Source organism: Aythya ferina (genome assembly GCF_964211825.1).
Source record: "Aythya ferina genome assembly, contig: HAP1_SCAFFOLD_231, whole genome shotgun sequence".
Classification (NCBI taxonomy): domain Eukaryota; kingdom Metazoa; phylum Chordata; class Aves; order Anseriformes; family Anatidae; genus Aythya; species Aythya ferina.
This window is the reverse complement of record NW_028181305.1, coordinates 98343-122671: the sequence shown is the minus strand read 5'-3', so window position 1 is coordinate 122671 and position 24329 is coordinate 98343. Positions and strand designations below refer to the sequence as shown.

Sequence of the window (24329 nt, the reverse complement as noted above, 5' to 3'; positions counted from 1 at the left end):
CCCAGGCCACGCCCACCTCTCTTCAGGTCGCTCCCCCCCTCCCCGCGGGGTTTGTGGGCGGGGCCTGAGGGCTTGGCCCCGCCCCCTCTTTTGTATTTGTTAGAATAATAAAACCACAAAATCTCGAGCGCTGGGGTCACGTGGCGCCGATCTCGCGAGATTTCACTCCCCCTCCCACACACAGCTTCTCGCGAGATCTCGCGAGGTTTCCCCGCGCACCCAACGGGGATCTCGCGAGAGCTCCGCGCGCCGCCGCCGCCGCTGAGGGAAGACTCGGCTCCGCCTCCCCGCCTCTATTCTCGCGAGATCTTCCCGAAGAAGTCTCGCGAGAGCTCGCGCGCGGTCCGGTGAGCGGCCGGAGCTCGCCCGGTTCCCCCCCCTCCCCCCCACCGGTCGTTAGGCCCCCACCCGAAATCTCGCGAGACTTCCCCCTCAGCTTCTTCCCCTCTCGCGAGACTTCACCTCCCCCTTCCCTCCCCATACCAACCGCTCCACCCCCGCGCTCCCATTGGCCCTCCCCATTCCCGTCCCCTCCCCTCATTGGCTCCTCCTTCTGAGGCCCCTCCCCCCCGGGCGCGAGTCTCGCGGGAGGCGGCGCTCTCGCGGGATTTCGGCGGGGGCGCTGTGTAAGATGGCGGCGGCGGCGGGAGGCGGCCGGGCCCGGCGCTGAGCCCCCCCCTCCCCTACAGGTACCGGGGTGGGGGGGGGCCCTGGGGGGGGGCCCGGTTCCCTCTGGGGGGGGCTCAGCGGCTCCTTTAGCGACCCCCGCCCCCCCCTCGGGGGTTTTCCTCACCCCCTGCAGGCCCCGGGCCTTTACCGGCGCTCCCCTCCCCCACCCGGGGCCGTGAGGTGAGGGGGGGGGGGCGCGAATCCCGCCCCCCCTGCCCCCCCCCTCAATTTTTGGGGCTCGGGTTTCATCGGTTGTGGGGCCTCTCTTCAAGGTGCCCCCCCCCCTTGATATAGGGCCGGGGACGCCCCCCCTTTTAGGATCCCCCCCCTACCTTTTAGGGTGCCCCCCCAATTTAGGGAGCCCCCCCTTATTTAGGGTGCCCCCCCAGTATTTAGGGTGTCCCCCCCTTATTTGGGGTGCCCCCCCTTCAGGATATCCCCCCTTATTTATTGCCCCCCCCTTACTTATTGCCTCATCCCCCTTATTTAGGACCCCCCCCCAATTTAGGGCCCCCCCCTTTTTAATTTAGGGTCCCCCCCCCCCGATTTAGGTCTCCCTTCTCCTTTTTACCCCCCTTTTCCCCCCTTTTAGGGTTCCCCTTAATTTAGGATCTAGGTTGCCCCCCCCAATTCCCCCCCCCCCCCCCCCAAATTAAGAACCTTCCCCCTCCCATTTAACGCCCCCCCCCTGTTTTAGGGTCTCTCCTCAATTTCAAATTCCTTCCCCCCCCAATTTAGGGTCCCCCCCTTGATTTAAGATTCACCCCCCCCAAATTTAAGCCCCCCCCCACATTTTTTTTTTAGCACCCCCCCCTTATTTAAGCTTCAGGCTTCCCCCCTAATTTAGGGCCACCCCCCCAATTTATCCCCCCCCCATTTTACCTCCCCCCCATTTCCCCCCCCCTTTTTACACCTTCCTCTCTTTTAGGGTCCCCACCTGGCCCCCCCCCTCAGTTTAGGCCCCCCCTTTCCAGCTCTTTCCATCCTTTAGGCCCCCCCCTTGCAGTTGCCCCCCCCCATTTAGACCCCCCCCCTATTTTTGTGTCCCCCCCCATTTGGGTTTTCCCTTTATTTAGCCCCCCCCCCCTTTAATTTACCCCCTTATTTTGACAGTTTCTATTTCACGGGGGCTCTTCTGTGTTCCCCCCCCCCAATTTATTCCCCCCCCCCTTATAATTTTTGGGTTCTTTTTCTGTAATTTTTACATTATTTACATTATTACATTATTTAGGCTCATTTCCCCAAATTTAGCCCCCCCCCCCTTCACAATTTTCCTCCTTTTTAGCACTTTTCACCCCCTTTTCCCCAACTTACCCCCCCCCACATCATTCATCCCCCCCCCTTTTCCCAATTTCCCCCTTTTTCCCCCAACCCCCCTTCTCCCACCTCTCCCCCAACTCCAACCCTTCCCACCTTCCAAACTCTTCATTTTTTCTCCCAAAACTCCCCCGATTTTACCCCTTCCCCCCCCGGTGCCCCCCCCACGCTTATTGCACCCCCCTTTTTCAAAAAAATCCCACTTTTCCCCCCCCCGCCGGCCCCAATTTCGCTTTATTTACCATCATTTCCCCCGCAGCGCGGGCCCTGCTCCTGTTCCGCCGCCAGAGGCCCCACGTGCTTCCGTAAGCCCCCCCCCAATAATTTTTCCACCCCCCCCTCGCCCTCAGGACCCCCCCCCCTCACCCTCTGGTCCCCGTTTGCCCCCCCCAGGCCCCCCCAAATTGGCTGAGTGTCCCCTGTCCCCCCCCCCCAGAGGTGAGGATGGACTGGCTGTGATTCCCGGTAAGCTGCCCCCGCCGCGGCCCTCAAATTTGGGGGGGGGGGGGGGGCTCCAGAAAATGTGGGGGGGTCTCCGGGACATGGGGGGGGCTCCAGGACACCCCCCCCAAAAAAAAAAATCCTCCCCCTGTAGGATTTGGAGACCTTTAGGTACCCCCCCCATTCCATTTAACGCCTCCCCCCCTTTTTGGGGTGACCCCCCCAGCACTTGCTGCCCCCCCCCCTTTAACCAGCAGCGTTTTTATTGAGGGGGGGGCCCCCAAATTTAATTCCCCCCCCCCCCCCAAAAAAAAAATATTTTAGGGCCGTCCCCAAGCTCGGGGTGACGCCGGCCGCGCCGCCACCCAACCGGCCCTGCCTGTCGAGCCGGGCTCTGGGGGGGGGGGGGGCACCCCCAAATTATAATTAACACCGCGGGGTTAATTAACGAGGTCAGCGCCGCGCTTCGTCACCCCCGAAATTAATTGGGGGGGGCACTTTGGGGGGGTTTAGTGGGGTTTTGGGGGATTTTGGGGGGTTTTAGTGGGGTTTTGGGGGGGTTTAGTGGGGTTTTGGGGGGGTTTTGGGGCATTTAGTGGGGTTTTGGGGGGGTTTAGTGGGGGTTTTGGGGGGGTTTGGGGGTTTTATTGGGGTTTTAGTGGGGTTTTGGGGGGGTTTAGTGGGGTTTTGGGGGGGTTTTGGGGGGGTTTAGTGGGGTTTTGGGGCATTTAGTGGGGTTTTGGGGGGGTTTAGTGGGGTTTTGGGGGGGGTTTAGTGGGGTTTTGGGGGGGGGTTAGTGGGGTTTTGGGGGGGGTTAGTGGGGTTTTGGGGGGGTTAGTGTGGTTTAGTGGGGTTTTGGGGCGTTTAGTGGGGTTTTGGGGGGGTTTAGTGGGGTTTTGGGGGCGTTTAGTGGGGTTTTGGGGGCGTTTAGTGGGGTTTAGGGGGCGTTTAGTGGGGTTTTGGGGGCGTTTAGTGGGGTTTAGGGGGGATTTTATGGGGTTTAGGGGGGTTTAGGGGGGGGTTAGTGGGGTTTTGGGGGCATTTAGTGGGGTTTTTGGCTTCTGTCATGGTTTTGGGGGCTCTGCCGGGCTTCTCCGAGGGCTTTTTGAATCGGGAGGGGGTTCAAGGGGGGGGCCACGCCGCGGGGCCCCCCCCCAGGCGCCGGCGCCGCGCCTCCCGCCGCGGGGTTTTGCACATTCATTGTTCCAGCGAGCGGCCCCCACGTCATCTCCCGCCGCCGCCGCGCCGCCTGCCGGGACTCCGAGTCCTCATCCTAAACCCAAAACCCCCCCACTTCACACCGGGGGGGGGGTCCCTAAATGATTTTATCCCCCCCCCCAATTTTTTTTCCTGCTTTTTATCCAGGCGGAGCGGCGCGGACGGGTCCCCCAAAATGAAAGTGGATCGGACGAAGCTGAAGAAAACCCCGACGGAGGCGGTGAGTGGGGTCTCCGGGGGGGTTTGGGTTTTTTTTTAGGGTTTTAGGGGGGGTCCTAATGCCTTTTTTTTTTTTTCCCCCCCCCCCCCCCCAGCCCGCCGACTGCCGGGCCCTCATCGAGAAGCTGAAGGCGTGCGGCGACGAGCAGCTGCTGGCCGAGCTGCAGCAGATCAAGACATGGAACATCGGCAAGGTGCGGCCCCCACCCCAAAAAAAACAACGGGGGGGGTGCCTTTAATTACCGGGGGGGGCCCTGAGTTCATCGCGGGGGGGGGGCGCGGCGTTTTGTGTCCCGATTTGGGTCTTTTTTGTGGTTTTTTTTTTTTTTTTTGGGTCCCGATTACTACTCGTGTCCATCCCTGATTTTTATTTAATTTTGCTTTTTTTTCCCCTAAATCCTCCCCAAAATCCTGGCAGAGCCTCTTGTCTCTTGTCTTGGAGCTGCCGAGTTCCCAAATTTGCCATTTGTGACCCCAAATTTTATCGGGGGGGCTCCCTTTTTTCCCCTCACCCCCCCCCCATGAGGCATCCTCGTCATTTTTGCCCCTTTTCACCCTCCTTGGGGCTGCCACAAACCATCCAAATCCCCCATTTTCCCCCAAATTTGGGGGAGGCCACCCTTAATCCCCCCCAAAACCCCTCAGGGACCCATTCCCCTAAAAATCTTTGGGGCACCCTCACCCCATAGATGCTTTTGTGGGGCTTTTCCGTTTGTAATTTTAACTTTGATTTAATTTTTAATCTTTATATGAGCTGGAGGTCACTCCTTTTACCCTAAATCCTCTAAATTTGATGCTGGGAATATTATTTATGCCCAGTTTGATGTTTTTAATGATTCTTTTTTAAATTTTTATTACGTTTTTTTACGGAGAAGGGACAGCATCGGGGTTTTTAACGCAGCCAGAGCAGGGAACGGGCAGCTTTTGGGGCCAAACCAGCTGGAAATGGACGTCTTAAAGTCCACCTAGCTAATTTCGGGGTGCCCCCACCCTTTTTTCTGCCCCCCTTTAGTGCGAGCTGTACCACTGGGTGGATCTCCTGGATCGTTTCGACGGCATCCTGGCGGACGCGGGGCGCACGGTGGAGAACATGTCCTGGCTGCTGGCCTGCGACCGCCCCGAGCGCGAGCAGCTGAAGGCGCTGCTGCTGGCCGTGCTCAACTTCACGGCGCTGCTCATCGAGTACAGCTTCTCCCGGCACCTCTACAGCTCCATCGAGGTGGGCAGCCCCAAAAAAACAACCCCCCGGGGCCGGCGTCATCGCTCCTCCGGTCGATTCCTGTCATTTTGTCATGAGACGGCCACAATTGGCATCTGTTTGAATTCTTTTCTGGTTATTTTCCACGTGTGATGGAGTAGATTGGCATTTGGATGATTGTTTGGCCCATTATTTTTGCGAGTGACACCCAGAATTGTCATCTGTTTGAAAATTTTTCTGGTTATTTCCACGTGTGACAGCCAAAATTGTCATTTATTTCAATTTTTTTCTGGTTATTTCTGTGTGTGAGGGCCAAAATTGTCATTTATTTCAAATTTTTCTGGTTATTTCTGTGTGTGAGGGCCAAAATTGTCATTTGTGTGACTTTTTTCACGATTATTTCTTCGTGTGATGGCCACAATTATCATTCATTTGAATTCTTTTTTGGTTATTTCCACGTGTGATGGCCCAAATTGTCATTTATTTCAATTTTTTCTGGTTATTTCTGTGTGTGAGGGGCAAAATTGTCATTTATTTGACTTTTTTCACGATTATTTCTTCGTGTGATGGCCACGATTATCATTTATTAGAATTTGTTTCTGGTTATTTCCACGTGTGATGGCCCAAATTGTCGTTTATTTCAAATTTTTCTGGTTATTTCTGTGTGCGACAGCCAAAATTGTCATTTGTGTGACTTTTTTCACGATTATTTCTTCGTGTGATGGCCACGATTATCATTTATTTGAATTCTTTTCTGGTTATTTCCACCTGTGATGGCAAAAATTGTCATTTATGTCATTTTTTTCACAATTATTTCTTTGTGTGATGGCCGAAATTGGCATTTATTTGAAAAATTTTCTGGTTATTTCCGCGTGTGACGGTCAGAATTGTCATTTGTTCAATTATATTTCCGATTATTTTTGTAGGTGATACCCATAATTGTCATTTATTCGTTTTTTTCACTATTATTTTTGTGTGTGAGAGCCAAATTTGTCATTTATTTGACTTTTTTTCCCCTATTCCCATGTGTGATGGCCAAAACTGTCACTTATGTGATTTTTTTCACGATTATTTCTTCATGTGAGGGCCAAAATCGTCATCTGTTTGATTTTTTTTTCTGATTATTTCCGCATGTAATGGCCAAAGATATCATTTGTTCGGTTATTTCTCTGATTATTTTTGCAGATAACACCCAAAATTGTCGTTTATTCATTTTTTTCCACTATTATTTGTGTGTATTACAGCCAAATTTGCCATTTAGTTGAGTTTTTTTTTTGGTTATTTCCATGTGTGACAGCCAAAACTGTCATTTGTTCGATTATTTTTCTGATTATTTTTGCAGGTGACACTTAAAATTGTTATTTATTCCTTTTTTTCACTATTATTTATGTGTGTGAGAGCCAAATTTGTCATTTATTTGATGTTTTTCCCTATTATTCCTGTGTGTGGTGGTCAAAATTGTCATTTACGTGATTTTTTTCACGATTAATTCTTCATTTGATGGCCAAAATTGTTATTTATTTGAAAAATTTTCTGGTTATTTCTGTGTGTGTAACGGCCCAAATTGTCATTTGTTCAATTATTTTTGCAGGTAACACTCAAAATTGTCATTTATTTGTTTTTTTTTCACCATTATTTGTGTGTGTGTGACAGCCAAATTCGTCATTTATTTGATTTTTTTCCCTTGTTTCTGCAAATGACAGTGAAAATTATCATTTATTTGATTTTTTTCCCCATTAGATTTGCATGTGAGGGTCAAAATTGTCATTTATTTCATTTTTTCCCCATTGTTTCTGCACATAACAGCCAAAACGGTCATTTATTTAATTGTTTTTTGGATTATTTTTGTAGGTGACACCCAAAATTGTCACTTATTTGATTTTTTTCCTGTTATTTCTGCCCGTGATGGCCCAAATTGTGATTTATTTGATTGTTTTTCTGATTATTTTTGCAGGTTACCTCTGAAATTGTTGTTAGTTTTGATTTCTTTTCCATTTTTTTCCATATTGCATCCAGAATTGTTATTAACTTAATTTTTTTTTTTTTGGGCAACACCCAAAATTGTTACTAATTCCGGTTCCTATTCCCATTTTTTTTGCGTATGGCACCCAAAATTTTTATTATTTTGATTTTTTTCACTTTTTTTGGTGTATGATGCGCAAAACTGTTACTAATTTGAGTTTTTTCTTATTATTTTTGCAGGTGATACCAAAAACTTACTAATTTTTACCCGTTTCCCACTTTTTTTTTGTGGATGACACCCAAAACTGTTATTAATTTGACTTTTTCTCACTTTTTTCTGCAGGTGATATCCAAAATTGTTACTAATTTTGATTTCTTCTCCCTTTTTTTTTTTTTTTTGGCATACGGCACCCAAAATTGTTACTTACTTAATTTTTTTGATTAATTTTTTAGGGCTGACACCTGAAATTGTTACGAATTTGATTTTGCCTCATTTCTTTTGCAGTTGATACCCAAATCCTTACTCATTCTGATTACTTTCCCCCTTATTTTTTTGCGTATGCCATCCAAAATTGTTATTTACTTGTGTTTTTTTCATTATCTTTTTGCGGATTATACCCTAAATTGTTACTAATTTGATTTTTTTCCCATTTTTTTTGCAGGTGACACCCAAAATTATTATTAATTTTACTTTCCTTTTTTTTTTCTGCAGGTGACACCCAAAATCGTTACTCATTTCGATTTCCTTTCCATTTTTTTCAGCGCGCGGCCCCCGAAATCGCTATTTACTTCGTTCTTTTGATCATTTCCTTGCGGCTAACACCATAACGGTCACTAATTTGACTTTTTTTCCCCGTTTTCGCAGCACCTGACGACGCTGCTGGCCTCGTCGGACATGCAGGTGGTGCTGGCCGTGCTCAACCTGCTCTACGTCTTCAGCAAGCGCTCCAACTACATCACGCGCCTCGGCTCCGACAAGCGCACCCCGCTCCTCTCCCGCCTCCAGCACCTGGCCGAGGTGACCCCGGGTGTCCCTTGGGTGTCCCCTGGGTGTCCCCTGTCCCCTGGGTGTCCCCTGGGTGTCCCCGTGCCCCCCTCTCAATTTTTATCCCGTTTTCTTCCCCCCTTTCAGAGCTGGGGCGGCAAGGAGAACGGCTTCGGGCTGGCCGAGTGCTGCCGAGACCTGCACATGATGGTGAGTGGCGCGTCCCTGCTGGCCCCAATTGTGTCCCCAAGCCCCCCGTTGGTGTCCCTAGTCATGGCCCTGACCCAATTCTGTTCCCTTTATTCCCTTTTTCGCTGTTTTTATCATCCTTGGTGGTGTTTTGGGGTTCTTCAACTCAGTTTTGTCACTTTTTTTGGTGTCCTGGGGATTCCTAACCCAATATTTGTCACTTTTCTGGACTTTTGGGGATGCCTAACCCCAATATTTGTCATTTTTCCGGGCTTTTGGGGACCCCTAATCTAATATTTGTCACCCTCGGTGTTTTGGGGACCCCTAACCCCAATATTTGTCACTTTTCCGGGCTTTTGGGGACCCCTAATCGAATACTTGTCACCCTTGATCTTTTGGGGACCCCTAACCCCAATATTTGTCACTTTTCTGGGCTTTTGGGGACCCCTAATCCAATATTTGTCACCCTTGGTGTTTTGGGGACCCCTAACCCCAATATTTGTCACTTTTCTGGGCTTTTGGGGACCCCTAACCCCAATATTTGTCACTTTTCCGGGCTTTTGGGGACCCCTAAACTGATATTTGTCACCCTTGGTGTTTTGGGGACCCCTAACCCCAATATTTGTCACTTTTCCGGGCTTTTGGGGACCCCTAACCCCAATATTTGTCACTTTTCTGGGCTTTTGGGGACCCCAATCCAATATTCGTCACCTTTCTAGGGTTTTGGGGACGCCTAACCCCAATACTTGTCACTTTTCTGGGCCTTTGGGGGCGTCTAACACAGCATTTGTCAGCTTTCTAGGGTTTTGAGGATCCCTAATGCAATATTTGTCATTTTTTCTGGGATTTTGGGGACCCCAAATCCAATATTTAACATTTTTCTGCTATTCTGGGGACCCCTAACACAGTATTTGTCACTTTTGTGGTGTTTTGGGGACCCCTAACCCAATCCTTGTCACTTTTGGGGGCTTTTGGGGAACCCTAACCCAATATTTGTCCCCTTTTTTGGTGTCCCGGGGTCCCCAACCCCCTTTTGGGTCTCTTGGGCCCGATCCTGTCCCCCACCCCACAGCATTTTGGGACCAAACCTTGTCACCCCCATCCCTCATATGCCCCCCCTGGGGATCACAGGGAGGGGACAACCCCCCCCAAATCCCCCAGGGGTCCTCGTTCACCCCATTTTTGTGTCCCCCCCCCTCCAGAAGTACCCCCCCAGCGCCACCACGCTGCACTTCGAGTTCTACGCTGAGCCAGGCACCGAGGTGAAGGTGGACAAACGGGTGAGTGTCCCCAACCCCGGGGGGACCCCCAAAAACGCCCCCCACCCCCAAAAAAACCCCATAACACCCCCATTCCCCCCCCCTTAGGCCACCAGCACCACCCTACACTACATCCACATCGAGCAGCTGGACAAGGTGAGCACCAAAAGGATGACACCGGGGGGTGTCCACGGGCACCCCTTCTTTTTTTTACCCCCCCCATATAATTTTTACCCAATTTACCCTCTTTTTTCTTCATTTCCCCCCCCCCAGATTTCAGAGAGCCCCTCGGAGATCATGGAATCCCTCACCAAGATGTACAGCATCCCCAAGGACAAGCAGGCGAGTCTCGTGGGGGGGGGTCTCCCCCACCTTTTTGGGGACGACACGAGTCACGGGGGGGGGTCCACATGCTCGGACACCCCCTAACGCCCCCCCTTTTGCCCCCCCCCAGATGCTTCTCTTCACCCACATCCGCTTGGCGCACGGTTTCTCCAACCACAAAAAGCGGCTGCAGGCGGTGCAGGCCCGGCTGCACGCCATCTCCATCCTCGGTAGGGGTTAAAAATTGAGGGGAAAGACCCAAAAATGGCAAGTTTGGGGTTTTTTTTTTTGGGGGGGGGGGCCTCCAGGGGGTGACACCTCCACCCTCTGCTTCGCAGTGTACTCCAACGCCTTGCAGGAGTCGGCCAACAGCATCCTGTACAACGGGCTGATCGAGGAGCTGGTGGACGTGCTGCAGATCACCGACAAGCAGCTGATGGTGAGCCCCCAGCCCTTCCCCTTCCCCAAACCCCCCCTTACAGCCTCCTCACGCCCCCCCCAAAATAAATTTAGGACATCAAAGCGGCCTCCCTGCGGACGCTGACCTCCATCGTGCACCTGGAGAGGACCCCCAAGCTCAGCAGCATCATCGACTGCACCGGCACCGCCTCCTACCACGGCTTCCTCCCCGTCCTCGTCCGCAACTGCATCCAAGCCATGATCGGTGGGTCCGCAGGGAGCTCCCGGGGGGGGGTTTTGGGGGGGTACGAACCCTCGCTGACCCCCCCCGTGCTCCCCCCAGACCCCTCCATGGAGCCCTATCCCCACCAGTTCGCCACCGCCCTCTTCTCCTTCCTCTACCACCTGGCCAGCTACGACGCCGGCGGCGAGGCGCTGGTGTCCTGCGGCATGATGGAGGCGCTGCTGAAGGTGGGCAGGACCCCGGGGGGGGCGATTTCGGGTGCCCCCCTTTCTCTTTTTCCTCACCCGCTCATTTATTTTTCCCCCCCCCTCCCCGAAAACAAAGGTGATCAAGTTTTTAGGCGACGAGCAGGACCAGATCACCTTCGTCACGCGCGCCGTGCGGGTGGTGGATCTCATCACCAACCTGGACATGGCGGCCTTCCAGTCGCACAGTGGCCTCTCCATCTTCATCTACCGCCTGGAGGTAGCACCCCCGAGGGGTTTATTTGAGGGAAAAAAGGGTTTTTTTGCTGTTTTTTTGGGGATTTTATGCCCTCCTCGCCCCGCAGCACGAAGTGGACCTGTGCCGCCGCGAGTGCCCCTTCGTCATCAAGCCCAAAGTGCAGCGCCCGGCCGCCGCCGCGCTCCCGGAGGGCGAGGAGATGGAGACGGACATGGAGGGTGAGGAGAGGGGGGCACGAGAACGGGGAGGGGGGGGGGGACGCACCCCAAAAAGCCCCCTCCCTCCCTGAGCCCTCCGCCAACCCCCCCAGTGACGGACGTGGCCATGGAGAGCAGCAGCCCCGGCCCCTCCGCTGCCGAGCCCGCCGTGCCCAGCACCAGCGCCGCCGTGGCCTTGTCCCCGCGCAGCGGTAGGTGACAGAGGGGAGGACGGGGACAACGGGGGCACCGCCGCACCCTAAAAGGGCTGAATCCACCCCAAAATTTCCACCAACCCCTCCAGGAGTCCAGTGCATCCCGCAGCGCGCCGCCCTGCTCAAATCCATGCTGAACTTCCTCAAAAAAGCCATCCAGGACCCGGCTTTTTCCGACGGCATCCGGCACGGTGAGGGGACAGGGACAGCGGGGAGGGGACAGGGACAGCGGGGAGGGGACGCTGGTGGCCGTCCTGACCTCTCTGTCCCCACGCAGTGATGGATGGCTCGCTGCCCACCTCCCTCAAGCACATCATCAGCAACGCCGAGTACTACGGCCCCTCGCTTTTCCTCCTGGGTGAGCACCCCGGGGACGCCGTGTCCCCTCTCTGCCCTTCCTCCCCGTGTCCCTAAACGTCCCAAAATGTCCCTAACCCTCCCCGTTTCTCTCTTTGTGCCGCAGCGACCGAGGTGGTGACGGTCTTCGTGTTCCAGGAGCCTTCCCTCCTCTCCTCCCTGCAGGACAACGGCCTCACCGACGTCATGCTGCACGCGCTGCTCATCAAGGACGTGAGTTTGGGGGCACCCCGTTGGGGTTTCGCACCGTTTCGGGGGCTCCCCTCATCCTTTTTTGGTCCTTTTTTGGTCCTTTTTGGGGTCTCCCTCAGGTGCCAGCCACGCGGGAGGTGCTGGGCTCGCTGCCCAACGTGTTCAGCGCTCTGTGCCTCAACGCCCGCGGGCTGCAGTCCTTCGTGCAGTGCCAGCCCTTCGAGCGCCTCTTCAAGGTGCTGCTCTCCCCCGATTACCTCCCGGCCATGCGCCGCCGACGCAGCTCCGACCCCCTCGGTGAGTCTTGGGGGGGGTCCCCGCGGCCCCAAAAGGGGCTGGGAGGGGGTGGTGGGGTCCAGGAGGTGAGTTTTGGGGGGGAGTTTGGCGCTCGGGGAGCTTGGGGAAGCTTTTTGGGGTGTCCTCGGAGATCAGGGGAGCTTTTTGGGGTGTCCCTTTTTCTTCCTGGAGCTCGGGGAGGCTTTTTGGGGTCTCCCTGGAGTGTGGGGAGCTTTTAGGGGTGTCCCCGGTGCTTTGGGGGGCTTTCTGGGGTCTCCCCGGAGCTTGAGGAGGCTCTTCGGGGTCTCCCCAGAGCTCAGGGAGGCTTTTTGGGGTGCCCCTGGCACTTGGGGGGGCTTTTTGGGGTCTCCCTGGAGCTCAGGGAGGCTTTTTAGGGTCTCCCCGGAGCTCAGGGGAGGCGTTTTGGGGTGGCCCTGGTACTTGGGGGTGCTTTTTGGGGTCTCCCTGTTTCTTCCTGGAGCTTGGGGAGGCTTTTTGGGGTGGCCCTGGTACTTGGGGGGGCTTTTTGGGGTCTCCCTGGAGCTAAGGGGACCATTTTGGGGTCTCCTTGGAGCTCAGGGAAGCGTTTTGGGGTCTCCCTGGAGCTCAGGGAGGCTTTTTGGGGTGTCCCCAGTGCTTTGGGGGGCTTTTTGGAGTCTCTCTGGAGCTCAGGGGAGGATTTTGGGGTCTCCCTGGAGCTCAGGGAGGCTTTTTGGGGTGGCCCTGGTGCTTTGGGGTTTTTTTTGGGGTCTCCCTGGAGCTAAGGGGACCATTTTGGGGTCTCCCTGGAGCTCAGGGGAGCATTTTGGGGTCTCTGCGAAGCTTGAGGAGGCTTTTTGGGATGGCCCCAGAGCATGGGGAGGCTTTTTGGGGTCTCCCTGGAGCTCGGGGAGGCTTTTTGGGGTCTCCCTGGAGCTCGGGGAGGCTTTTTAAGGTCTCCCTGGAATTCAGGGGAGGCTTTTTGGGTTCTCCCTGGAGCTCGGGGAGGCTTTTTGGGGTCTACCTGGAGTGTGGGGAGGCTTTTTAGGGTCTCCCTGGAGCTCGGCGGGGCATTTTGGGGTCTCCCTGGAGCTCAGGGGAGCATTTTGGGGTCTCCCTGGAGCTCAGGGAGGCTTTTTAGGGTCTCTCCGGAGCTCACGGGAGGCTTTTTGGGTTCTCCCTGGAGCTCAGGGGAGGCTTTTTGGGGTCTTCCTGGAGCTTCGGGTGGCTTTTTGGGTTGTCCCTGTTTGTCCCCGGAGCTCAGGGAGGCTTTTTGGGGCGGCCCTGACACTTGGGGGTGCTTTTTGGGGCTCCCCCGAGCCCGTTTCAACCCCATTTCCACCCCATTTCCCAGGCGACACCGCCTCCAACCTGGGCAGCGCCGTGGACGAGCTGATGCGGCACCAGCCCACCCTCAAAACCGACGCCACCACTGCCATCATCAAGGTCTGTGGGGTGCCTGGGGGGGTCACCCCAAAATCCTTCCACCCCCCCGAACCCCAAATTGCCCCAAAAACCCCAAATTGCCCCCAAAACCCTCGACTTTTTACTATATCTACCCCAAAACCCTTGATTTTTTTTTGTACCCGAACCCGGATCCTTTTCTGTCTGCCCCCCCAAACCCCGACCCTTTTCTTTCTGCCCCTAAATCCCCCACATTTTTCTGCCCCCCCCCCCAGGAATCCCGTGACCCTTTTCTGCCCCCCCAACCTCGTGCCCCTTTTCTGCCCCCCCCAAATCCCCAACATTTTTCTCTCCCCCTATATCCTAACCCTTTTTTGTGCCCCCCCAATCCCAACTCTTTTTTCTGCCCCCCCCAAATCCCAAACCCTTTTCTGCCCCCCCCCAAATCCCCAACCTTTTTTTGCCCCCCCCAAATCCCCAACATCTCTCCCCCCCCATTTCCCAACTCTTTCCTGCTGCCCCCCCCATTTCCCAACCCTTTTTTGCCCCCCCCATTTCCCAACCCTTTTCTGTCCCCCCCCCAAATCCCCAACCTTTTTCTGCCCCCCCCAAATCCCCAACCCTTTTCTGCCCCCCCCAAATCCCCAACCCTTTTTTTGCCCCCCCAAATCCCCAACATTTCTCCCCCCATTTCCCAACCCTTTTCTGCCACCCCCCCGAATCCCTAACCCTTTTTTTTACCCCCCAAATCCCAACATTTCCCCCCCCCATTTCCCAACCCTTTTCCACCTCCCCAAATCCCCTAAATTCCCCCCCCCTTTAATTTCCCAACCCTTTTCTACCCCCCCAACCCCTTTTTTTTCCTCCTTCTCTCCCCCCAACTTATTTCCACACCCCCCCAACTTATTTTTGTGCCCCCCCAACTTATTTTTGTGCCCCCCCAACTTATTTTTGTGCCCCCCCCGGCAGCTTTTGGAGGAAATCTGCAGCCTGGGCCGGGACCCCAAATACATCTGCCAGAAACCCTCGATGCAGAAGGCGGACGGCACGGCCGCCGCGCCCCCCCCGCGCTCCCCCCACGCCGCCGAGGAGGCGTCGAGTGAGGATGAGGAGGAGGAAGAGGTGCAGGCCATGCAGAGCTTCAGCGCCACGCAGCAGAGCGAGGCCGAGCCCAGCCAGCAGTGAGTTTTGCCCCAAAATGTGTTTATTTTTTTTGGGGGGGGGACACTTAATAGGGTCAGAGGCCTTATTTTGGTGTCCCCCCCTCGTCCTTGTTTTTTTTTAGGGTGGTGGGCACGGAGGAGCGCATCCCCATCCCGCTGATGGACTACATCCTCAATGTGGTGGGTTGGGGGGGCTTTTTGGGGGGGTGTGGGGGGGATTTGGGGGGTGTGGGGGGGATTTTGGGGGGTGTGAGGGGGCTTTGGAAGGGCACAAGGGGGATTTGAGGGATGTGGGGGGGGATTTCGGGGGGTGTGGGGGGGATTTGGGGGCCACAAGGGGGATTTGAGGGATGCGGGGGGGGATTTGGGGGGCCACAAGGAGGATTTGGGGGGGTGTGGGGGAGATTTGGGGGGGCACAAGGGGGATTTGAGGGGTGTGGGGGATTTGAGGGGTGGGGCGGGGGATTTGGGGGGGCACAAGGGGGATGTGGGGGAGATTTGGGGGGGCACAAGGGGGATTTGGGGGGTGTGGGGGGGATTTGGGGGGCACAAGGAGGATTTGAGGGATGTGGGGGGGGATTTGGGGGGGCACCAGGGGGATTTGGGGGTGGGGGGGCAAATTTGGGGAATGGGGAAGGGGTTTGGGGGATGCGGAGGGGGTTTTAGGGGGACTGGGGGGTGGTTTTGGGGGCACGGAGGGGGTTTTAGGGTCATGGGGGGGCAGGAAGGTGATTTGGGGGTAAAAGAAGGGTTTTGGGGGCATGGAGGGGGTTGGGGATGGGAAAGGTTTTTTAGGGGGACGTGGAGGTTTGGGGGGGGGACGTGGATTTGGGGAAAAGGAAGGGGTTTTGGGGGGGGCACGGAGAGGGTCTTGGGGGGGGCACAGAGGGGTTTGGGGCCATTTGGGGTCATGGGGAGATGGGGAGGGCTTCTGGGGTGCGTAGGGGGAATTTTGGGGGGGGCACGGGATTGGGAATTTAGGGGGGGTTGTGGTGCGTAGGGGGATTTTTTTTTAGGGGGGGGGGACAGGGATTTAGGGAAATAGGGGATTTTGGGGGCATGGAAGGGGGATTTCGGGGTCTGGGCATAGAGGGGGGGATTTTGGGGGCCGCGGAGCGGCTTTTTGGGGTCACAGAGAGCTCTGGAGCCCCCTTAACCCCAATTTTTTTTGTTTTTTTCCCCCCCCCCCAGATGAAATTCGTGGAGTCGATCCTGAGCAACAACACGACGGACGACCACTGCCAGGAATTCGTGGCTCAGCGGGGGCTGCGCCCCCTCGTCACCATCCTGGGGCTCCCCAACCTCCCCGTCGACTTCCCCACCTCGGCCGCCTGCCAGGCGGTGGCCGGGGTCTGCAAATCCATCCTGGTAGGGCTGGGGGGGGGGCCACGGACCCCCCCCTTGGGATTAAATTAAAGGGGACGGGGCGAGGAGGGAGTGGGGAGGGGGGATGTGGGGTTTGGAGGGGAAAAAAGGATGAGGATATGGGGGAAAAATGGGGGGTGGGGGGGGTAAATATGGGGAAATGGGGGGTGGGGGGGGATTAAATAACTGGGGGGGGGATTAAATATGTGTGGGGGGAGAAATTAGGGTATGGGGGGGGAATTAAATACCTGGGGGGGGGAAATAGGGAATGGGAGGGGAGAAATAGGGTATGGGGGGGAATTAAATACCTGGGGGGGGAGAAATGGGGTATGGGGGGGGGAATAAATACCAGGAGATGGGGAAAAATGGGGTATGGGGGGGGAGAAATAGGGTATGGGGGGGGATTAAATACCTGGGGGGGGAGAAATGGGGTATGGGGGGGAATTAAATGCCAGGAGATGGGGAAAATGGGGTATGGGGGAAATAAATATCAGGAAGGGGGGGGGGAATAGTGTTTAGGGGGAAAAGATGGGTAGGGGAGGAAAATAGACAATTTTGGGGAGGTACATAGGGTAGGGGAGGAAAATGAAGACTTTTGGGGGGGAAAGATGGGGTAGGGGAGGAAAATAAATTGTATTTTGGGGAAAAAGACGGGGTATGGGAGGAAAATTAATGGTATTTTGGGGGGGAAGATAGGGTAGAGGAGGAAAATAAAGACTTTTTTGGGGGGGAAGATGGGGTAGAGAAGGAAAATAAATGGTATTTTGGGAGGAAGATAGGGTAGGGGAGGAAAATAAATGGTATTTTTGGGGGGAAGATAGGGTAGAGGAGGAAAATAGACAGTTTTGGGGAGGAAAATAGGGTAGGGGAGGAAACTAAAGACTTTTTGGGGGGGGAAGATGGGATAGGGAAGGAAAATAAATGGTATTTTTGGGGGGAAGATAGGGTATGGGAGGAAAATAAATGGTATTTTGGAGAGGAAGATAGGGTAGGGGAGGAAAATAAATGGTATTTTTGGGGGAAAAGATGGGGTAGGGGAAGAAAATAAATGGTATTTTGGGGAAAAAGATGGGGTATGGGAGGAAAATAGACAATTTTGGAGAGGGAAATGAGGTAGGAGAGGAAAATAAAGACTTTTTTGGGGGAGAAGATGGGGTAGGGAAGGAAAATGCACACTTCTGGGGAGGGAAATAGCCTCCAGGAGGAAAACAAACCCCGCGAAGAGGAGAACCAAACCCTGGGGGTGGGTCGGACGGGGGTCCAGGGAGGCAGACGGGGGTCCCACGGGGCTCGAAACCCCCGTGCCGAGATCCCAGCTCCTTTTTTTCCCCTCCCAGACCCTGTCCCACGAGCCCAAGGTGCTTCAGGAGGGCCTGCTGCAGCTGGACGCCGTGCTGTCAGCCCTGGAGCCCCTGCATCGCCCCATCGAGGCTCCGGGGGGCTCGGTGCTGCTGCGGGAGCTGGCGGGGGCCGGCAGCGTCCCCGATGCCACCCTCTCGGCCCAAGCCACCCCCCTGCTGCACGCCCTGACGGCCGCCCACGCCTACATCATGATGTTCGTCCACACCTGCCGCGTGGGGCAGGTAGGCAGGGCTTTTTTTGGGGCGAAAAAGGGGAGTTTTGGGTGCGCGCCGGCAGCTATTCCGTATTTTTTTTTAATTTTTTTTTTTTTTTCCTCTCTTTTTCAGAGCGAGATCCGGGCCATCTCGGTGAACCAGTGGGGCTCGCAGCTGGGGCTGAGCGTGCTGGGGAAGCTGAGCCAGCTCTACTGCTCGCTGGTGTGGGAGAGCACCGTGCTGCTGTCCCTCTGCACCCCAAATAGGTGAGGGGGGGGGCACCCGGGAGGGGGCTGGGGGGGCAGGGGGCACCCAGGAGGGGTTTGGGGGGTGTTATGGGGGGACTGGGGGCACCCAGGAGGGGTTTTGGGGGGACAGGGAGCACCCAGGAGGGGTTTTGGGGGGACAGGGGCCATCCAGGAGGGGTTTTGGGGGAGCAGGAGGCACCCAGGAGGGGTCTGGGGGGTGTTTTGGGGGCACAGGATGTACCCAGGAGGGATTTTGGGGGTCAGGGGGCACCCAGGAGGGGTTTTGGGGGGACAGGGGGCACCCAGGAGGGGTTTTGGGGGGACAGGGGCCACCCAGGAGGGATTTTGGGGGAGCAGGGGGCACCCAGGAGGGGTTTTGGGGGGGTTTTGGGGGGCCTGGGGGCACCCAGGAGGGGTTTGGGGGTGTTACGGGGAGACAGGGGGTACCCAGGAGGGGTTTAGGGGGGGTTTTGGGGGTGTCAGGGGGCACCCAGGAGGGGTTTTGGAGGGCAGGGGTCACCCAGGAGGGGTTTTGGGGGGACAGGGGGCACCCAGGAGGGGTTTTGGGGGGACAGGGGCCACCCAGGAGGGGTTTTGGGGGGACAGGGGGCACCCAGGAGGGGTCATGGGGGGGTTTTGGGGGGCCAGGGGACACCCAGGAGGGGTCTGGGGGGTGTTTTGGGGGAGCAGGGGGTACTCAGAAAGGGTTTGGGGGATCAGGGGGCACCCAGAAGGGGTCTGGGGGGTGTTTTGGGGGGCAGGGGGCACCCAGGAGGGGTTTTGGGGGGCAGGGGGGTACCCAGAAGGGATCTGGGGGTGTTTTGGGGGCACAGGGGGCACCGGGGAGGGGTCTGGGGGGTATTTTGGGGGGTCAGGGGGCACCCAGGAGGGGTTCGGGGTGGGGGGGTGGGTGAAGACCCCCCCTTTAAAATATCCCCCCCCACACCTTTTGGGCTTCCTTCCTGGGTGCTCCAGCTCTGCGGGTCCCCCCCACCAAACAGGGGGGGGACACCCCAAATCTGGGGGGGCCCCCCCTTTGCTGGGGGGCACCCCACTGACCCCCCCACCCCCCAAATTTTTTTTTTTTAGCCTCCCCCCCGGCTGCGAATTCGGGCAGGCCGACATGCAGAAACTGGTCCCAAAAGAGGAAAAGGCGGCCCCCAGCCCCCCCCAGGGGGGCAAACGAGCGGGTAAGCGACCCGGGGGGGGTGCTTAGAGACCCCCACCCTTTATGGGGGGGGTCCCAAACCTTTCTAAACCCCTTTTTTCCAGAAGGAGAAGCCGAGGGGCCGGGCCCCGAGCCCCCCGCCCAGGGGCTGCTGGAGGGGATGGGGTTGGACAGCGAGGCGCTGGCCCCCATGGAGACGGACGAGCCCAGCGCCGCCGACCCTAAAAGCAAAGCCAAAATCACCCCGGCCATGGCCGCACGCATCAAGCAGATCAAGCCCCTCCTGTCGGGTGAGGGGGGGTCCCCGAAATCGATGGGGGGGGTCCCCGAAATCAAGGGGGGGCCCTAATGTTAAGGGGAGGGCCCTGATGTTAAGGGGAGGTGACTGCGGTCCTATAGTGGGAGGTTTTGGGGGCACAGAGGGGAGGGGGGGATTTTTGGGGTCTCACGGTGGGGGGGGGGGGCATTGGGGTGTCCCCTGTTATGGGGAGGGGGGGAAGGAGAGAGTGGGGGTCCCCAAAATGGGGTGGGATCCCCAAAAATGTAAGGAGGGAGCCCAGATTTTGGGGTACAGCTCAATGGAGGTCAATAGGGGCTCACCAGGGGGGTGTTTGGGGTGGAGAGGAGACCCTGGGGTCCCCAAAACTGAAGGGGGGAGCTCAGATTTTGGGGTGCAACTCAATGGAGGTCAACGATGGCTCACTATAGACGGGTTTGGGATGGAGAGGAGACCCTGGGGTCCCCAAAACTGAAGGGGGGAGCCCAAATTTTGGGGTACAACTCAACGGAGGCCAACAGGGACTCACCGTAGGTGGGTTTGGGGTGGAGAGGAGACGCTGGGATCCCAAAAAATGCAAGGAAGGAGCCCAAATTTTGGGTTACAGCTCAACGGAGACCAACAGGGACTCACCATGGGTGGGTTTGGGATGGAGAGGAGACTTTGGGGTTCCCAAAACTGAAGGGGGGAGCCCAAATTTTGGGTTCCAACTCAACGGAGGCCAACAGGGACTCACCGTGGGTGGATTTGGGGTCGAGCGGATCCCTCGGGGTGCACCCTTAGGTTTCGGGGTGCGGACGGGACCCCCCCCCCATCCAACGCAACCGTGTCTCCCCCTTGCCCCCCAGCCTCGTCGCGGCTGGGCCGGGCTCTGGCGGAGCTTTTTGGGCTGCTGGTGAAGCTGTGCGTGGGCTCCCCGGTGCGGCAGCGCCGCAGCCACCACGCCGCCAGCGCCGCGCCCGCCCCCACGCCCGCCGCCCGCGCCACCGCCTCCGCCCTCACCAAGCTGCTGACCAAGGGGCTGAGCTGGCAGCCGCCCCCCTACACCCCCACCCCCCGCTTCCGGTGAGCCGCAGGGGGCGGGGCTTGGATGGGTGGGGTCAGTGGGAGGGGCGGGGTTTGGGTGGGTGGGGTTGGGGAGGGGTGGGGTCAAGGGAAGGGTTGGGTTTGGGGGAATGGGGTAGGTGGAAGGGGTGGAGTCAATGGGAAGGGGTGGGGCTTGATGGGGTGGAGTCAGTGGAAGGGGTGTGGCTTTAGTGGGTGGGGTCAATGGAAGGGGTGGGGCTTGAGTGGGTGGGGTTGGGGAGGGGTGGGGTCAAGGGAAGGGTTGAGCTTGGGGTGGGGTTGGGTAGGTGGAAGGGGTGTGGTCAGTAGGAAGGGGCGGGGCTTGAGTGGGTGGGGTCAGTGAAAGGGGTGGGGCTTCAGTGGGAGTGGTCAATGGAAGGGGTGGGGCTTGAGTGGGTGGGGTTGGGGAGGGGTGGGGTCAAGGGAAGGGTTGAGCTTGGGGGAATGGGGTAGGTGGAAGGGGTGGAGTCAATGGGAAGGGGCGTGGCTTGAGTGGGTGTGGTCAGTGAAAGGGGTGGGGCTTCAGTGGGAGTGGTCAATGGAAGGGGTGGGGCTTGGGTGGGTGGGGTTGGGGAGGGGTGGGGTCAAGGGAAGGGTTGAGGTTGGGGTTGCGTAGGTGGAAGGGGTGGAGTCAATGGGAAGGGGCGTGGCTTGAGTGGGTGTGGTCAGTGAAAGGGGTGGGGCTTCAGTGGGGGTGGTCAATGGAAGGGGTGGGGCTTGGGTGGGTGGGGTTGGGGAGGGGTGGGGTCAAGGGAAGGGTTGAGCGTTGGGTTGGTTGAAGGTGTGGAGTCAATGGGAAGGGGCGGGGCTTGATGGGGTGGAGTCAGTGGAAGGGGTGTGGCTTGGGTGGGTGGGGTTAGTGGAAGGGGCGGGGCTTGAGTGGGTGGGGTTGGGGAGGGGCGGGGTCAAGGAAGGGTTGGGCTGGTGGAAGGGGTGGAGTCAATGGGAAGGGGCGGGTCTTTAGTGGGCGGGGTCAACAGAAGGGGCGTGGCTTGGGTCTATAAAGGGGAGGGGTCAATGTAGGCTTGGGGGCGGAGCCATCAGGCTTGTGGGCGGGGCCAGCGAGGGGGTGGAGCTTCACACTGCTCCCCCTAGCACCAAGGGATGGCTCTCAACTCAACCCCCATCCAATGGGATGGGGCGTGGTCAATGGGGGTGTGGCCAAAGGGGGCATGACCAATGGGTTGTGGGCGTGTCCAAGGGCTGTGTGGGCGTGGCCTCACCCTCTGGCCCCGCCCCCAGGCTGACCTTCTTCATCTGCTCGGTGGGCTTCACGTCCCCGATGCTGTTCGACGAGCGCAAGTTCCCGTACCACCTCATGCTGCAGAAATTCCTCTGCTCCGGCGGCCACAACGCCCTCTTCGAGTAAGCCCCCCCCCCTTAAATCCCCCCAAATCTCCCCAAAAAATCCCCCCAAATCCCCCCAAAAAATCCTTTATTTCAAGGTAAGGTCTCCACGACTCCCCCTTCTCCCCCTTTTTCTTTTCTCCCCCTTTTTCTTTCTTTTCTCCCCCTTTTTCTTTCTTTTCTCCCCCTTTTTCTTTCTTTTCTCCCCCTTTTTCTTTCTTTTCTCCCCCTTTTTCTTTCTTTTCTCCCCCTTTTTCTTTCTTTTCTCCCCCTTTTTCTTTCTTTTCTCCCCCTTTTTCTTTCTTTTCTCCCCCTTTTTCTTTCTTTTCTCCCCCTTTTTCTTTCTTTTCTCCCCCTTTTTCTTTCTTTTCTCCCCCTTTTTCTTTCTTTTCTCCCCCTTTTTCTTTCTTTTCTCCCCCTTTTTCTTTCTTTTCTCCCCCTTTTTCTTTCTTTTCTCCCCCTTTTTCTTTCTTTTCTCCCCCTTTTTCTTTCTTTCCTCCCCCTTTTTCTTTCTTTCCTCCCCCTTTTTCTTTCTTTCCTCCCCCTTTTTCTTTCTTTCCTCCCCCTTTTTCTTTCTTTCCTCCCCCTTTTTCTTTCTTTTCTCCCCCTTTTTCTTTCTTTTCTCCCCCTTTTTCTTTCTTTCTCCCCCTTTTTCTTTTCCTCCCCCTTTTTCTTTCCTTTCTCCCCCTTTCTTTTCTCCCCCTTTTTTTTCCTCCCCCTTTTTTTTTCTTTCTCCCCGTTTTTCTTTCTTTCTCCCCCTTTTTTTTCCTTCTCCCCCTTTTTTTTTTCTCTCTTTTTTTCTTTTTTTCTCCCCCTTTTATTTTTCTCCCCCTTTTTTCTCCCCCCTTTTTTCTTCTCCCCCTCTTAACCCCCTTTTTTCTCCCCCCAGGACCTTCAACTGGGCTCTCTCCATGGGGGGCAAGGTGCCGGTGGCCGAGGGGCTGGAGCACCCCGAGCTCCCCGACGGCACCGGGGAGTTCCTGGACGCGTGGCTGATGCTGGTGGAGAAAATGGTCAACCCCAGCACCGTGCTCGAGTCCCCCCACGCCCTCCCCGCCAAAGCCCCCGGCCACGGCCAGCCCCATTTCAGCGCCCTGCGCTTCCTCGTCGTCACCCAAAAGGTCTGGAGAAGTTTTGGGGGGCCCCCGGGAGGTTTTTTGGGGGGATTTGTGGTGATTTGGGATTCCCCGGGGCGATTTGGGATTCCCCGGGGTGATTTGGGGGGGGAGCTGTAGGGGTTGGTGGTTCCCCGTGTAGGTTTTGGGGCACCCTGAGGAGGTTTGGGGGGCCCCATGGGGATTTAGGGGTGCCCCACAGACGTTTTGGGGGGACCTATAGAGGTTGGTGTCCCCCCCAGCCCCCTTTAACCCCCTTTTAACCCCCCTTTAACCCCCTTTAACCCCTAATAACCCCCTTTTAATCCCCTTTAACCCCCTTTAACCCCCCTTTTAACCCCCCTTAACCCCCTTTAGCCCCCTTTTAACCCCTTTTAACCCCCCTTAACCTCCCTTCAACCCCTTTCAACCCCTAATAACCCCCCTTTTAACCCCTTTAACCCCCCTTTTAACCCCTTTCAACCCATAATAACCCCCTTTTAACCCCCTTTTAACCCCCCTTAACTCCCTTTAACCCCTTTTAACCCCCCTTTTAACCCCTTTAACCCCCTTTAACCCCCTTTTAACCCGTTTCAACCCCCTTTTTAACCCTCTTTAACCCCCTTTAACCCCTAATAACCCCCCTTTCAACCCCTAATAACCCCTTTTACCCCCTTTAACTCCCCAATAACCCCCCTTTAACCCCCTTCACCCCCTAATAACCCCCCAATAACCCCCTATTTACCCCCCAATAACCCCCTTTAACCCCTTTTAACCCCTAATAACCCCCCTTTCAACCCCTAATAACCCCTTTTACCCCCTTTAACTCCCCAATAACCCCCCTTTAACCCCCTTCACCCCCTAATAACCCCCCAATAACCCCCTATTTACCCCCCAATAACCCCCTTTAACCCCTTTTAACCCCCCTAGCCCCCCCTTTCACCCCCTTTCACCCCCTTTCACCCCCTTTCACCCCCTTTCACCCCCTTTCACCCCCTTTCACCCCCTTTCACCCCCTTTCACCCCCTTTCACCCCCTTTCACCCCCTTTCACCCCCTTTCACCCCCTTTCACCCCCTTTCACCCCCTTTCACCCCCTTTCACCCCCTTTCACCCCCTTTCACCCCCAATAACCCCCCAATAACCCCCCAATAACCCCCCAATAACCCCCCAATAACCCCCCAATAACCCCCCAATAACCCCCCAATAACCCCCCAATAACCCCCCTTTCCCCCCCTTTAACCCCTTCTTTTTGTCGTTTTTCCCCCCTTTTCCAGGCAGCCTTCACCTGCATCAAGCAGCTGTGGAACCGGCGGCCGCTGAAGGTGTACGGGGGCCGCATGGCCGAGTCGATGCTGGCCATCCTGTGCCACATCCTGCGCGGGGAGCCCCTCATCCGCGAGCGCCTGGGCCGCGAGCGCGAGGGGCCGCGGGGCGAGGACGAGGCGGGGGGCGAGGAAGGGGGCCCCCGCCGCGAGCCGCAGGTCAACCAGCAGCAGCTGCAGCAGGTGGGAGCCCGAAAACTGGGGGGGGAAGAATTGGGGTGGCCACGACCCTTT

General features: G+C 56.4%; 1 protein-coding gene across 3 annotated transcripts in view; it reads left to right on the top strand.

Moving 5' to 3' along the window:
- Positions 1-606: 606 nt before the first annotated feature.
- The window catches only part of LOC311428987 (E3 ubiquitin-protein ligase HUWE1-like), a 36918-nt gene continuing 13195 nt past the window's right edge, over positions 607-24329 (top strand). Inside the window, exons 1-33 of one of the 3 annotated variants that reach the window (XM_084540174.1) lie at positions 656-689; positions 2246-2291; positions 3793-3865; positions 3960-4058; positions 4877-5083; positions 7890-8042; positions 8157-8219; positions 9401-9478; positions 9566-9613; positions 9731-9799; positions 9912-10011; positions 10120-10220; positions 10295-10445; positions 10524-10651; positions 10749-10889; positions 10975-11086; positions 11179-11277; positions 11370-11471; positions 11558-11638; positions 11744-11850; positions 11949-12126; positions 13439-13530; positions 14458-14669; positions 14774-14831; positions 15843-16019; positions 17354-17599; positions 17705-17838; positions 18910-19010; positions 19093-19278; positions 20114-20330; positions 21573-21695; positions 22567-22798; positions 24048-24278. In XM_084540174.1, coding sequence (XP_084396300.1) covers positions 3821-3865; positions 3960-4058; positions 4877-5083; positions 7890-8042; positions 8157-8219; positions 9401-9478; positions 9566-9613; positions 9731-9799; positions 9912-10011; positions 10120-10220; positions 10295-10445; positions 10524-10651; positions 10749-10889; positions 10975-11086; positions 11179-11277; positions 11370-11471; positions 11558-11638; positions 11744-11850; positions 11949-12126; positions 13439-13530; positions 14458-14669; positions 14774-14831; positions 15843-16019; positions 17354-17599; positions 17705-17838; positions 18910-19010; positions 19093-19278; positions 20114-20330; positions 21573-21695; positions 22567-22798; positions 24048-24278 — 4071 coding nt within the window. In that variant the 5' untranslated portion in view covers positions 656-689; positions 2246-2291; positions 3793-3820. Of the gene's footprint in view, positions 690-2245; positions 2292-2379; positions 2452-3792; positions 3866-3959; positions 4059-4876; positions 5084-7889; positions 8043-8156; positions 8220-9400; positions 9479-9565; positions 9614-9730; positions 9800-9911; positions 10012-10119; positions 10221-10294; positions 10446-10523; positions 10652-10748; positions 10890-10974; positions 11087-11178; positions 11278-11369; positions 11472-11557; positions 11639-11743; positions 11851-11948; positions 12127-13438; positions 13531-14457; positions 14670-14773; positions 14832-15842; positions 16020-17353; positions 17600-17704; positions 17839-18909; positions 19011-19092; positions 19279-20113; positions 20331-21572; positions 21696-22566; positions 22799-24047; positions 24279-24329 lie in introns of those variants that run through there. The other 2 variants (XM_084540173.1, XM_084540175.1) reach the window with 2 other exon arrangements.